Raw genomic sequence first — 14851 nt, 5'->3', positions numbered from 1 at the left:
AGTCCCCACTAGGCCATATTGCCGTCACTACCTTAACAACTTCCCTTAAAGCATCTAACTTCAGTTTGATTAGTTTTATTTTTGTTTTGTTTTGTATTTGGTCTTTAATGTCTAGGAGTTTTGAATGCCCTAAATCATCTGAATTATTGGGATGTATCCCAAATCCTACTTGTTCCTTAAGATATCTACCCTATGATTACAGGCCAGGTTAAATTATCCCCAATTAGAAACAGCAGAATCAGAAGTTTGCAAGTCTTTGGAGGCCATTTTGATCAACAATATATCTGGTGGCTGGCCACTCAGCATTGACTGAACACTGCTGCTGAATATATATATATATATATATTTCTTATAAGGATGACCATATTTTTGAAAATTCTAATGATAACTGCTATGTGATTTTAATTCTGCCTTCTCCAGCTATATAAAACTACTTTTCCTTTTTAAAAATGTAGATATAAGAAGATAGCTATTAAATCCATCTCTCTTTTTTTTTTTAAAAAGAGAGAGAGAGAATATTTTAATATTTATTTTTCAGTTTTCGGTGGACACAACATCTTTATTTTATTTTTAATGTGGTGCTGAGGATCGAACCCAGCGCCCCACGCATGCCAGGCAAGTGTGTCACCACTTGAGCCACATCCCCAGCCCAAATCCATCTTTAATCCCTTCTCTAGAATATAGTCTATCCTGACAACCATTTTCTCATATGGTTTGGTTTTAAGACGTAATAGTTTCAGAACACAGGAATTTGCACCTTCTATCTTTGGATACCATACTATAGTAATTCCAACTCTCATTTCACTGGACACTTTAAAGCAGAAACATCACAAAGCACTTGGACAGTAGACCTGCAAACAACCTACAACTTTTAGAATTCATACACTTCCCCATATTAAGCTGTGCCTTCTCCTCCCTCTAGTTGTTAAAACTGCCTACCCCATAACTGTTCCTACATAATTTACATGTAACATCTTTTTTGTCTTTATGTTTCTAATTATGCCTTTTTCTTTTTTGTATGCTTTTTTCCTCATAATTCAATTTTTCTTGCATGACTTTAAATTTTTTTCTACTCAATGAACTCTTTTGAGGTAAAATTCATATACAGTGAAAGCAAAGATCTTTAGTGCATAATCCAATGGGATTTGATACAAGTGTGCAACTTTCTAATTACTATCCAAATAAGATACAGATCATTTCTTTTTTGGAGGTAGAGGGGTATCAGGAATTGAACTCAGGGGCACTCAACCACTGAGCCACATCCCAGCCCTATTTCATATTTTATTTAGAGACTGGGTCTCACCGAGTTTTTTAGTGCCTTGCTTTTGCTGAGGCTGGCACTGAACTCACAATCCTCCTGCCTCAGCCTCCCAAGCTACTAGGACTACAGGCATATGCCACTGCGCCCTGGTAGATACAAACCATTTCAATCACCCCTGATAGTTCCCTCCTGCCATCGTTCAGTCCATTACTACCACCCACCTCTAGCCATCTTGGATTAGTCAGCCTGTTCTTGACCTTCACTTAGATGGAATCCTATAGTATGTATTCTTGTACTTGAGTTTATTTGCTTATGTCTCCCTTTAAGGGGAGTAACAAGTCATCAGTCTATGGCACTATTAGGAGGTGGTGAAACCTTTAGGAAGTAGGGCCTAGTTTGAGGAAGCAGGTCACTGGGAATAAGCAGGCCTTTGAAAAATATTTTTTCCCTGACCCAGCTCTGTTTCGGGCCACCATCAGGTGAGCAGTTTTGTTCTACAGTCCTTCTGCCATAATGTTCTGCCTCACCATAAGCCAGAAATAATGAAGCTGGCTAACCATGGACTAAAACCTCTGAAATTGTAAACCAAAATAAACCTTTCCTACTGTAAGTTGAGTTTTTCAGGTATTCTTACACAGCAACAGAATTCCAACACAGAAAATTGGTACTGAAGAGGGGATATTGCTGTGGTTATACCTGGCCATGAGAGCTGGAAACCTTTGTAATTGGTTTGTGGGAGGAAGTCAGAAACATCTGGAGAAGTAGGCTAGAATAGCTTAGAATGATGTAAGCAGAGCTTCATGGGCCATTTTGGTGGAAGCTAAGAAGAGAATGAGAGAATGCCAATGGGAATGCATATAGCAAAGGCTGGGCTCATGAGAATTCAGATGGAAATGAGGATTCTACTGGGAAATGGACCAGAAGTCATTCATGTTACATTCTGGCAAAGAACTTGTCTACATTTTGTCCAAGTCACTCTAAGTGAGGGTGGATTTAAAGGTGATAGACTAAGTAATTTAACAGAGGAAATTTAAAAACAGCCTGCTTTCAGGCTTGTTGGTTGCATTAGTCAGATTTACAGTGAGAATCAGGAACAAAAAGTAGAGAAGAAATGTCTGAAAAACTTGCAGGAAAGAAGTGAGTGTAAACTTTTAGGCAAGGAGAGTGTGATTGTTAAAGAGATCAGTAATATTAAAAAGAAGCAAGTCACTTTGCAAAGGGACATAGAAAAGATGCCTAGAGGACTTCTAAGGAATAAGTAAGACTCTATCCCTCCCAGACTCAAAGGTGTTAAAAGGTAAAAACCATTCATCTGAGAAGAAGCCCTTGGGCACCCTACTCCCACAATAGCTTCCACAACAACTCAGAAGTTGTTGCCCCAGGACTGGTTTCACCATGTTCAGCTATCCAGGCACTCAGAGGTCACCAAAGCCATGGCCCAAGCAGTCCCTGCTGCTGCCTGAGCTGGTGGCACAACTTAACATAATCCATGAAGTTCTGGTTTTGCAGGCCTTCAGAATGTAGAGTCTTATGATTATGTAGGTGTCCACTGAGATTTCAAAGGAAAGCCTGGGAGGCCACGCAGTAGACGGCAGGGTCAAGGTCCCTACAGGTAACCCCTGAAAGCATGATATGTGAAAACTATGAGAGTGATGCCCAAAGCTGCAATGGAGACCCCAGGAAATTAGAGATGCCAAGATTGTGGAACATCTGCCAAGGAATCTGTAGGCAATGAGAGATAGCCTGTGGAGGACCTTTCATTTCAGAACAAAGAAAAGGAAACGTGGCATTCAGTGTGCTTGCCAACTCTGCTGCAAATCTGTTATGACTCTGTCATAACTCAGTTATGTAAGAAGCTGTTGCAACTTTAGTTGCAACTCTATAGTATGAGAATACCCAATCAGAATGTGTATTGTCTTATATGGGAGACAAAAGAACTTGCAAGAGACACACCATGCTGCATTCCAGGCTCAGCCTTTAGATATAATCCACTGGGCAAGTGTTGACACTAATAAAAGCTGTTTCCTGCTGAATGCCCCAGTGCCCTGTTTTACTGGGCGATAATCCCATTACAAGTCCAAGAGTGACCACATGGGCTATAGCTGACAAGACTATAGTGGAAGAGCCATCCAAGTCCTTTGTAGATCACATCATGCCCTGGATGCTGAACATGGAACTACAGAATTTAATATTTGCCCTGCTGGGTTTGGGTTTTGGTCTTAATCTTTGGCCCAATCTTTCCTTGTTATTTTCCTGTTATTCCCATTTTTAAAAGGGATTGTGCCATTGTATGTTTGAAGTATATAATTTGTCCTTTGATCTTTACAGCTAAGAGTTTCCTTGAATCTCAGAGGAGAGGAATAGATGCATTTTGCATTATGAGATGGACATGAGCCTTTGGAGGCCAGAGGTGAAATGTTATGGTTTGGATAGACATAGACTTCACACAAAAGGCTTGGTTGCCAGCCTGTGGCCCTAGTAGGAGACGGTACAACCTTTAGGAGATGGGGCCTAGTTGGAGGAAGGTCACTGGGAACAGACCTTTGAAGGTACATTTTCTTCCTGCCTCTCTTCCCCCCAATCCTAGTCATCACAGAGTGAGAAGCTTTACTATAACATGTCTTCAGCCATGATGTACTATCTCATCACAGGCCCAGAATTAATGGAGCCAGTCAACCATGAACTGAAACGTTTAAAACCTTGAGTCAAAATAAACCTTTCCTGCTTTTAGTTGATTATTCTCAGTTATCTTATCACAGTGATGGAAAACTGATGAATGCACTATCAATACTAGATTTCTAGTTGCTCCACATCCTTTGCCAACATTAGTATTCCCAGTCTCTAATTTTAGCTGTTCTCATGAGTCTGAAGTAGTATTTCACTATTATTTTCTTTGCCTTTCCCTGATTATAAATGCTGCTGTTTATTCTCAATCTGTTACTGGCCTTTTGTGTTTTTTTTTTCTTTTTTAAAAAGCTGTTTTTATTCACCTGTTGCAACATATCTGTTAACATTTCCTTTTGCCATGGACATGCTTTAGTGCCTTGTCAAAATAACTGACCATGTATACATGCTAATACTAGTAAATAATAATAGTATTGGTATGCTAATACTAAAGTTTCATTAGAGTAGCTCTACCAAGTCTTTACACCAAGCAGTGTGAACACACCGACTTCCTGTCCTTCATTAAGAATCTCTGGGTTATTCAAAACCCTCATTTTTCCAAATAAATTTTGGAACCACCTATTAATTACTCCCCACCCCTACCCCCCCAAAAAAAAGATGCTGAGAATTGGGTTGGTAATGCACTATATCTACAGATCAATTTGAGAGATCTGACTTCTTAATATTGAGATTTCCAATGCAAAAACACAGTTTATATATTCATTTTTTTTAGTTTTATTTAATGAAATTACATTCAGTAGTAATTTTCCATTTCCAGTGAAGTCCTAAATGTATTTTGTTTGATTTATTCCTTATTCTTTATTTAATGATACCATAAATGGAATTATTAAAATTTTATTTTCAATTTTTTGCTATATTTAACTGTTTTATGTTAAATATAACTGAGTTTTGCATGTTGATTCTATATCCTGAGATCCTATAAATTCAATTATTAATTACAATAATTTTATAGATTCCTTAGAATATTCTATATAAACAGTGACATTGTCTTGGAATAAAAACAATTTTATCTTTGTTATGGTTTGGATATGAGGTGTTCCCTAAAAGCTTGTATTAATGCAGGAGTATTCAGAGGTGAAATGATTAGATGATGAGGGCTAAAACCTAATCAGTCCATCTTAGAATGAAGTAACTGGATGGTAACTATAGGCAGGTAGGGCATGACTAGAGGAGGTGGGTCACTGGGGGGTGTGCCTTGAAAGGGTTCCTGAGGCCCCTTCCCCTCCCTCTCTGTATTTCCCAGCTGCCAGGAACAGAGCAACACTCCTATGCCATACCTGTCTGACATAATATTCACCTCACTTTGGGCAGAGTGAGGGAGTTAGTTGGCTGTTCATAAACTGAAACTCTGAAAGAGTGTGTCAAAAGAACTTTTCTTCCTCTAAGTGGTTCTTGTCAAGTATTTTGGTCACAATGACAAAAATGTCACTAACAACTAACACAACCTTCCCCCACTCCCACCAATCTTATGTTTTTTTTTTTCCTGCATTATGACAATAACTAGGACCTCCAGGATAATACTGAACAGAAATAGAGTAGACACCTCTGTCTCCTTTCTGATGCTAGTGGGAAGTATTTCATGTTTCATTATCTTATTTTAGCCACAGGACTTTTGTAGATCCTTTTATCAGGTTTAGGAAGTTTCCTTCTATATCTAATTGGCTGAGACATTTTATGATGAATTAATGTTGGGCTTTTGTGAAATATTTTCTTTACCTCTGCTGAGAGGCATATATGGCTTTTCTTTCTCAGGCTATTAATATAGTGATTAATTTTCAAACATTGCACAAGCCTTTCATATCTGAAATAAACCTTGCTTGGTCCTAATGTATTAGTACTCCATTATATGTATAATGTCACTTTATTTGCATTGCTCAAAATAATTGTAAAAAATTTTTTCTTCCAATGTTCATGAGGTAGATTAGGGTGTAATTTTCTTTCCTTGTAGTATTCTTGCCAGATTTCAGTTTGGGATTGTGCAGACCTCATAAAATGAGATTCAATATTCAATATTAAAAAATGAGATTTCTTCCACCAACATTTTCTGGTAAAATTTGTGTAAAACTGGTACTATTTCTTCCTTAAATGTTTCACAGAATTTATCAGTAAAAGTGTTTAAATAGGGAATTTTCTACAAAGAAAACTTTTTGATTGTGAATTCAGTTTAATGAATATATGGCTTTTTCTTGGATCAAACAATCATTTTTTTTAATTAGTGAAAAAAGCACAGTTTGCTTTTTTCATTTACTCATGTGTCAATCTTTTCTTTAGATTTGAGTTTCCATCTAGTGTTACTTTCATCAGCTGCATTCCCTGTCTTACTTATCTGTGGCTTTCTGCTTGAGTGCTAGCCACAGGTGCTGCAACCTGGAGAGAGCCCTAAAGGGAAGCCATGGAAAGACTTGCTTTGGTTTCTACAATTTCACTGAAGCAACCTCTTCCAGTTTCTGGTTTTCATGGCTCTTCTGTGCTTCTACATTCTGTGCAGAGTTTACAATTTAACTGTGGAAGGAGATATCTGATAAGTTTTCCACTACTGCTGGAACCAGAATTTCTCTGAAACTTATATTTTTGGTTCTGAGGTAGCACTAGTAAAGCATGCTAAATTTTGTCATTAATCTGAGGATGCTTCTATCACAAGATACACAAAAAGCATTGTAGAAACTTTGTAAGTATAATGTAACAGTGCTACATAAGCTAACTTCACTAGTCTTTATTCCTCCATTTTCAAATGGTTAACAAAGTATTAAACATTGTTTAAAAAAGAAGGGCTGGGGATGTGGCTCAAGCGGTAGCGCGCTCGCCTGGCATGCGTGCAGCCCCGGTTGGATCCTCAGCACCACATACAAACAAAGATGTTGTGTCTGCCGAAAACTAAAACAAAATAAATATTTAAAAAATTCTCTCTCTTTCTCTCTCTCTCAAAAAAAGAAAAAAGAAAATACACCTGCAGTGACTCCAGGCTTCCCTCTAAACTGATAGGAAGACATTCTGAATTTAAGTAGCATATACTTCCAAGAGAATATCAGGAAAAATGGTTTCATGACTTGCTGAAACCTAGATTCATGAGACTGTCATTTTCATATCAAACCAAGTTCGTGTGTATGAAGAAAATGAATTAGTGTCATGTATACTTTTTCTTCATGAGTATCCTGCCTCCATGGATAAAAATTTCTTTTTAAAAATAAGAATGTATGGGGCTGGGATTGTGGCTCAGCGGTGGAGCACTCGCCTAGCACGGGCGGGACGCCGGTTCGATTCTCAGCACCTCATAAAAATAAAGGCATTGTGTTGTGTCTATCTATAAAAAAGATATTCTCTCTCTCTCTCTAAGAAAGAAAGAAAGAAAGAAAGAAAGAAAGAAAGAAAGAAAGAAAGAAAGAAAGAAAGAAAGAAAGAAAGAAAGAAAGAGGAAAAAAAGAATGTATACTCCTTACAAATATTCCTCAAACACTAAACTTAAAATAGAAAATTAAAGTTTTCTGTAATTCTACTTCCCACCCTTATCAAGTCACATTTGTATATGACAAAATATGAACCTGATATGTTGTCTAAATAAAAATATGAGAAAAATGAATGCATTTTTCCTTGACCAGCATTTTCTACCAATACATGAACAATGTGTACGTCCCTCTCTCTCTCTGTGTAGGTAGAAAAATACCAAAATCTCTCTGTACCTATGGGGAATTGATTGCAGAACATGCCCCTAATGGTGACTGAATACCAAATCCACAGATGTTCAAGTCCTTCATGTAAAGTAGTATGATATGTGTAAAACCTATAAATGTCCTTCCATATATTTATCTCTAGATTATTTATATTACCTACTACAAAGTAAATGCTATGTATATCATTGTTAGGCTATATTGTTTACACAATAATAATATGGAAAAAAGTCTGTTTGGGTTCCGTAAGATGCAATAATATTTTCAAATACAGTATTTTTTATTTGTGATTGGTTGAATCCACAGATGGAGAACCTGCAGATACAGTGGCCAAATGTGTAAGTGTGTATATGATTCACATAAACATATCACAAATATAATATATGATTATTTTATATGGAGCCACAAACATTTTAATGATCAATTTTCTCAGAGAGCAAGACCAAACTTTGACATTGCCTGCTAGTTTAAAGTTTTTTGAAAAATTAACCAAATATCCATTTTTTCCTTATTTCTGTTCTTCCAGCATTTTTCTTATTCTCTAGAAATTCTAAACCAGACCCAAGCTTTTAATTTGAGTCATTAGATGCAGGCAATAACCTAATTATACAATGTCTCTTACAGAATTTATTTAAAATATTTGCAAGGTATTTCTGAAAAGCAAAAATCTTAAAACTAAAATTGTTTTGAATAAAACAAACATACACATAAGAAATATGCATTTGCCTTTGTCTCCCAAGATTTACATTCTCTCTCTGCCTTGCTTAGATATGCTGCCTAGCACACTGCTTTGACAACAGACATCTAATAACTCTTGCTCACTAATGAAACTGGGCAGCACAGGGACTGTGATCTGACATATTACTAATGTATGGGAAATTATTCGACTCTGGTTATATGCACCATTTATGTAAGCAGTCAACTATGATATTATTTTTAGAATGTTCAGATGTATTCATGTCACAAATTACATAAACCATCTTCCCCTTCCCATTATAATTTCAATTATTATAATTAATAAAAAAGCACTTGAATTAAAAATTCAATTAGGTGTTTTACCTACATAAAATAATTAAGTTTAAATTCATTTTTAAATGCCCTTAATGAATGAATATAAATTTAAACTTATATGCCTTTTGGAGAGAAAAGATAGCTAAAACTAGTATTTAAGAAAAAATTTAAAAGAAAGATTTTTAAATATACTATAAAGATATGAATTCCCATGTGTATATGAAAATGGAATTCAATAACATTCTCAAATTTATAGAATGCAAATCCTGTCGCTCTTGATAATTATGGATGACAGAACAATTCAAATCTTAAGAACAGTCAGTTATATGACTCAGAACTAGCCAGAATGATCTCTACTGACATAACAAATAAAGAGGTGACAACAATTTAAATATCCAACCGCCAGGTTAAAAAGCACACGTATGGCTTTAACGGATTTTTTTTCTTGAATCATGAAATTAATCAATTGGATTTCTTTTTAATCACTACATAGAGTATTGAAAACTAAATTTAATGCTAACTACAGCAATAAATAATCAGTTACTTATATAATTTTAAAATTCAGGCTCTGGAGATTAAAACTCTAAAGAAATATTAAAGTTGTGAATTGAAATTATTTTAGAAGATTAATAGTCAAACTTTTGACTGTTCACTTTACAAGGCTCAAGTCAACTTTAAACAAACTAAAAATCACTAGATGACTATGCAAGACTGAGGTTCGGGTATACTCATGAAGTCAAAACTACACAAAGAACAGAACTAAATACAGTTTATAAAAGTGAAACAAACATGGACTACTTCTTAAATGCTTTTGGAATCAGAGAGAGTATATAAATTGCTGACATTAGGGTCCCATGTGCCATTTGCTTATGAAACAGTTTGTCTTTCTAAAAAATAACAACAAAAACTGAGCTGGGTTTTTTTTTTTTTTTAAAAGCCATGCCACTTACTCATTTAGCCAGCAGAATTTTAATTTTGTATAGAGAAAAAATATAAATATAAACTATTACATTTTTAGACTTCACATGGTTGAAAACCATGAAGACAACAGATAATAGACTTTGGGTATCTGAAATAAATATGTAACAATGGGGACTTGGACATCAAATGTCTTATTATCCAACTAGACACAATGGATACCCAAGATCCCTCTTAGCCTGATATTGCCACTCACACACTCCTTGCCTCTTGTTAATTTTCACTAAAGTGCTGTCACAGAACCCATATGGCCAGCACTGCGACCCAACAAAGCCCTTCAAGAAGTACAAAACTTCATGGAAGTCTCCTTCCCAAAGATATCTCTTAAAGAGGCAAAATGATGAGAAAGAATATCTATGTTCTACCCCAAGAGGAACTGTGCACTGCTATTAATGTTTTTTAAGAGAAGCCAGTCAAGGAAAAACAGACATCTTCCACATTGGCAGCAAGTAAATTCTGTTTCTCTATAACAATTAGACCTTTTGATGAAGACATATAAGATCCTCAATTCCAACTTGTTGCAGTAATGGATGAATTAGTTGTGTCATGAGTGTTCCTATCACCACAGAAATATTGCAAGCAAATTAATCACCTTGGACATACACAAAATAAGGTTAAGAACTGTTTGGGTGCTAACTTTTAATATCTAGTATAGGTTATTCATTGAAGGAAATATGAATTTTAACAAAACTCGTTTACACTATCACTGAACAATATATTACTTTTACATAGTGATGCTACATAGAATTGCTGATGTGTTAGATATACTTGATTGTTTAAAATGCAACTGCCCAAAATTTAGGGAGTACATATAGCTGTCATGTGAGAATTAACAAAAGACAAGAAAATGAGCATTTACAACATTCATTTCAATGCACTTCAATAAGTATGAAAATCTCTTGGGTATAATTTATCAAAAAGTGAATAAGCATAATCATGGAAATGAACACTGTATGATGTACTTTACTACTGAAGAAGAATTTTAGAAAAATCACTGCAAAACCATTTAGCAAACAATTGGAAGATAAATTGAGGAGTAACACACTTGTGTACAAAGACTGCATATTAATAAACTTCATTCACTCAACACACACACACTGAACATCTTGTGTGCTAAACACTGGGAGCTCAGATGTGAAAATGATCCCTGCACTAAGGGTATCCAGTAAGGACAAGATAATAAATAATTCCCACATATACAGCACTCTAAGAACAGGAAACTGCTCTAGAAGCACAAGGTTAGAGGTATGCCAACTTCTACTAAGGACATGTAGAAGGGGGTCAGGCAGAGCTTCCAGGAGGAGGAATCATCTAGGAAATCAGGGAAGGGCTGGAGTAAGCAGGATAGAGAGTGAAGCTAGAGGGAAGGGAGTGGACACAGGGCTTTGATGCTTGTTGCCTGCTGGAGGTACATGGAAAGAAGGGCATATGGCAAGTATAGGTGAGTATATACAGGGCCTTGGCACTGCTTAAGAGTTTAAATTAGGGGATGGAAAGGATCCAATTTACATTTCAGAGGGATATGGTTTTCAAAAAGGTAGAGGTAGAGGCAGCTGGACAGGTCTTAGGGTGAGGTGCTAAGATATAGGGGCAGAAGCCCACATATCAAAGCTTCATGAAGCTGAGTGTATGATGGGAAAATACCGAAAAAATTATAAACAAGATTCTAACTGGATCTGATTTAGACTTTAAAAAAAAAAGAAATAGTTTTGAGTATGAACTGTAATCCATTTGAGGCACACAAAGTATGAATACAGAAAAGTAATGGAGATTACAGGGAAAAAGATCAATATGGCAAGATGAAGGTATAAGGATATAACCACAATGATCATAATTTCAGAAAACTAATAAGTTACTGTGGTCACATACAATATTATTTATGATTGTTTTTGGTATCAATACATATGAACACATTTTATTACAATCTAATGAAATCATTACATAATAAGAAAACAAAAGACAAATACAGTGATTAATTAAAATAACAAAGATTAAGCCAAACTTGTTAATAATTCACTATTACATCTATGTATGTATATCCAAAAAGAACCCATGACATTTCTATATATGTCTAGTACAAGCATGACATTTCTATATAAGACCACTTCTATAAAAAATGTTAATAGATAACTTGGTTTTATGTATCCCACATTATTTTATAAAAGGAAACAACTATTTGATCAATCAAAAAATTTATTTGATTCAAAGAGCAATAATGATTTTTAAGACATATATTATAAAGTGATTTAAGCAATTTTCAAATAAAATCACAAAGATAACAGTGGTATATGTCAGTCATCCTTGTGTAGCTAAATTTTCTTTGCTGAATTACTAGAATAATCTTAGTCCTACACATTTTCCTTCTATTCACTTTTTTAGCATCAATAATGAGGTCTTAAACAGAACTGACTAGTTTTCTTAAATAACTTTTTTGATGATGGTCACAAGGTCACTGCATGAAAATGTCACCCATAGTCACTCTATTGTATTGTATCTATCAAAAAACAAGTATGATAGAGAACAAGTATGTATTATTAGAATGTTCAATGATTATAAATAAGGTAAATTAATTTTCTCAGTGCCTCACACATGCTAGGCAAGCACTCCACCACTAAGCCACAACCCCAGCCCCCATCAAGCATTAATAATAAAAAAAATGAACTGGGGTGTAGCTCAGCAGTAGAGCACTTGCCTAGCATGCATGAGTCTGAGTTCAATCCCCAGCACTGCCCAAAAAAAAAAAAAAAAAAAAAAAGTGTACTAAATTCCAAACTATCAAAAAAAAAAAAAATGGGTTTGAGCTAATAAGTTGAAATAAAACTCATCTTCCACCCTCAGTAAGAATGAAAAAAATTTGAATAAAGAGAAAAGCATTCTAAGCATATATTAATTGACAAAAGCACATCTATACCTACTATTAGCCCAGATGCACTCAATTACTTTTAAAACTTCAGTTACTGTGTTTACTTACCTGTTGGAGGTAGGCAGTCTTTCCAGTCAAAATAGCCTGCATAAATTCCAGGTTCCAAGGAGCCAACGATTGGATCTGCTTTCAGCTCAATGTAATTTTCAAAGAGTCTTTGGTCTAGTTCTTTCAGTGAGGCCATGCTCACCTAGAAACACAGAATAAAAAAATATGAGCTGCCTACCTAAAGGCAAAAGAAAAAGTAAAATAGTGTAAATAATAAATACTTCAGCATATTTTAAAAGTACTTACCAGTTTTAGGATTTTATTTTATCTATTTTAATAACAAAGGTCACTCTTAGCTATTTCACAAGAAATAATCTCCATCTATGAACTATAGATCATCTCTGAGAAAACTTTACTAAGCTTTCATTTGTATAAGCAAATAAAAAAAGCATTAAAAATACTAAACTGTTATCAGCCAATAAACTTCAATAAAAAGAGAACACCTATAATTCTAAAGACTCAGGAGGCTGAGATAGGAGGATCACAAGTTCGAGACCACCAACTTGGCAAGTTGGCAAGTCCTGTCTCAAAATAAAAAAATAAAAAGGGCTGGCGATGCAGCTCAGGAGTAAAGCACCCTGGATTAAATGCCCAGCACAAAAATAATAAATAAGGAACCATGTAAGATAATAAAACTGTTTTTTTTCATATTAATTCATTCATTTAAGAGTATTATTAATAGTACAAAACATGTTGTGACCCTCTAAAAATCCCAATGCAGCTTCCTTTCCTAGTTACAGCCCTCTTTGCTGTGGCTTACGAGTGGCTTGATGGACAGGAGGCATCAGTTAGGACCTATGGTATCTCCAGAGTGCAGGGCTCCCTCCCTCAAAGGCAAATAAAACACTAAAGCCACTGGTGTAAGGACTACAAAGAGACAAACCCTAGACAAAGTTCAGCCCATGTGATTCACCATGAGGTCCCCTGATGGTAATGGGATCAGAACAGGGATAAGGATGTTGACAGCAGCCCCATATGAGTGTGCCTGTTCTCAATAGCACTCAAGAGGCCAAGAAGTTACAAAAGAGTGCATGTCTGCAGTAGATGGTGGCTAGTGTGCTTCCATGCTATTGGTTTGAGGAACATAAGCTTCTCTCCAATACTAGACCTGAGATTCCACAAAGTAACAATGGAAAAAAAACCATATATATGAAGGGTCGGCCTAAAAGAATACCCATCAACAAGTGGCATTCAGCTGTGAAAGATACAAGTGATAATCTGAACAGAAGAATAATAATGCTTAACGTGATTAAAGTATATCACAAAACAATATTTTATAGAGATAAGACACATAACTTGCATAGCTGTCAACTAAATAGATGGCCACTACTGAGACTGAAATGAAGTGCAAGTAGTATAGCAAAAACATGTAGAGAAGTAATAAGTAATCATAAGTATGAAAGAAGAGATTTGGAAGATAGATCCCAAGGCAGCAAAGAATAGAAATTCAAGTAGTAGAGATATGTAAGCAATTAGGGAAAAGGTAATAATTAAACAACCCATAAAAGAATATCTAACTGGTTCTCAACCAGAGTTTGCAACTTGAATAGGCTTGTTGAATTGATGAAAACACTTCACACGTCTAGGCAGATACTAACGGTTCCAGTTTCTAAATTAAAAAAGAAAGAAACAGAAAATCTTTCAGGCTTCCAGATCAAAAATAATTTATTGACAAAGGAGAAAGAATCAGAGTGACCTAAGATTTCTGACATGTAACAATGGAACCTGAAACCACTGGAATATCTTCAGGAATAAAAGCATACAACCCAAGAGCCCTATATTTAGCCAAGAAATCTTTCCCTCAACCAAGTCCAAGAAACATATTTTTGGTGTATTTAGCATTCGTGAGCCTTGAGTTCAATCCCCAGCAGCCCCATCACTAAGAAAAAAAAAAAAAAAAAAACAAGAAGAAGAGAAATCATGGGAGCATCCAAAAGAGAACAACTGAAGAGAACCTAACAACATATCGAAACCTATGTGGAGCCAGGCATGGTGGCACATGCCTGTAATCCCAGTGGCTACAGAGGCTGAGACAGAAGGATCACAACTTCAAAGTCAGCCTTAGCAAAAGCGAGGCACTTTAGCAACTCAGTGAGACCCTGTCTCTAAATAAAATACAAAAAAGGGATGGGGATGTGGCTTAATGGTCAAGCACCCCTGAGTTCACTCCCCAGTACCAAAAAAAAGAAAAAAAAAAACTATGTGGAAACAAAGCATTGGCAGAAAGAAATTTATATCCCTAAGTATTTAAAAAGAAAAACTTAAAATGGATAAAGCCTT

General features: G+C 35.6%; 1 protein-coding gene across 2 annotated transcripts in view; it reads right to left on the bottom strand.

The window, feature by feature from the left end:
* Positions 1 to 14851, bottom strand: part of EXOC2 (exocyst complex component 2) — a 212368-nt gene that overhangs the window by 37933 nt on the left and 159584 nt on the right. For both annotated transcript variants that reach the window (XM_081293718.1, XM_081293719.1), the window contains one exon: positions 12572 to 12713. In XM_081293718.1, coding sequence (XP_081149844.1) covers positions 12572 to 12713 — 142 coding nt within the window. The remainder of the gene's footprint in view (positions 1 to 12571; positions 12714 to 14851) is intronic.

Source organism: Spermophilus citellus, assembly GCF_964194105.1.
Source record: "Spermophilus citellus genome assembly, chromosome: 5".
NCBI classification, from domain to species: Eukaryota; Metazoa; Chordata; class Mammalia; order Rodentia; family Sciuridae; genus Spermophilus; species Spermophilus citellus.
This window is presented reverse-complemented; position numbering and strand designations above follow the sequence as displayed.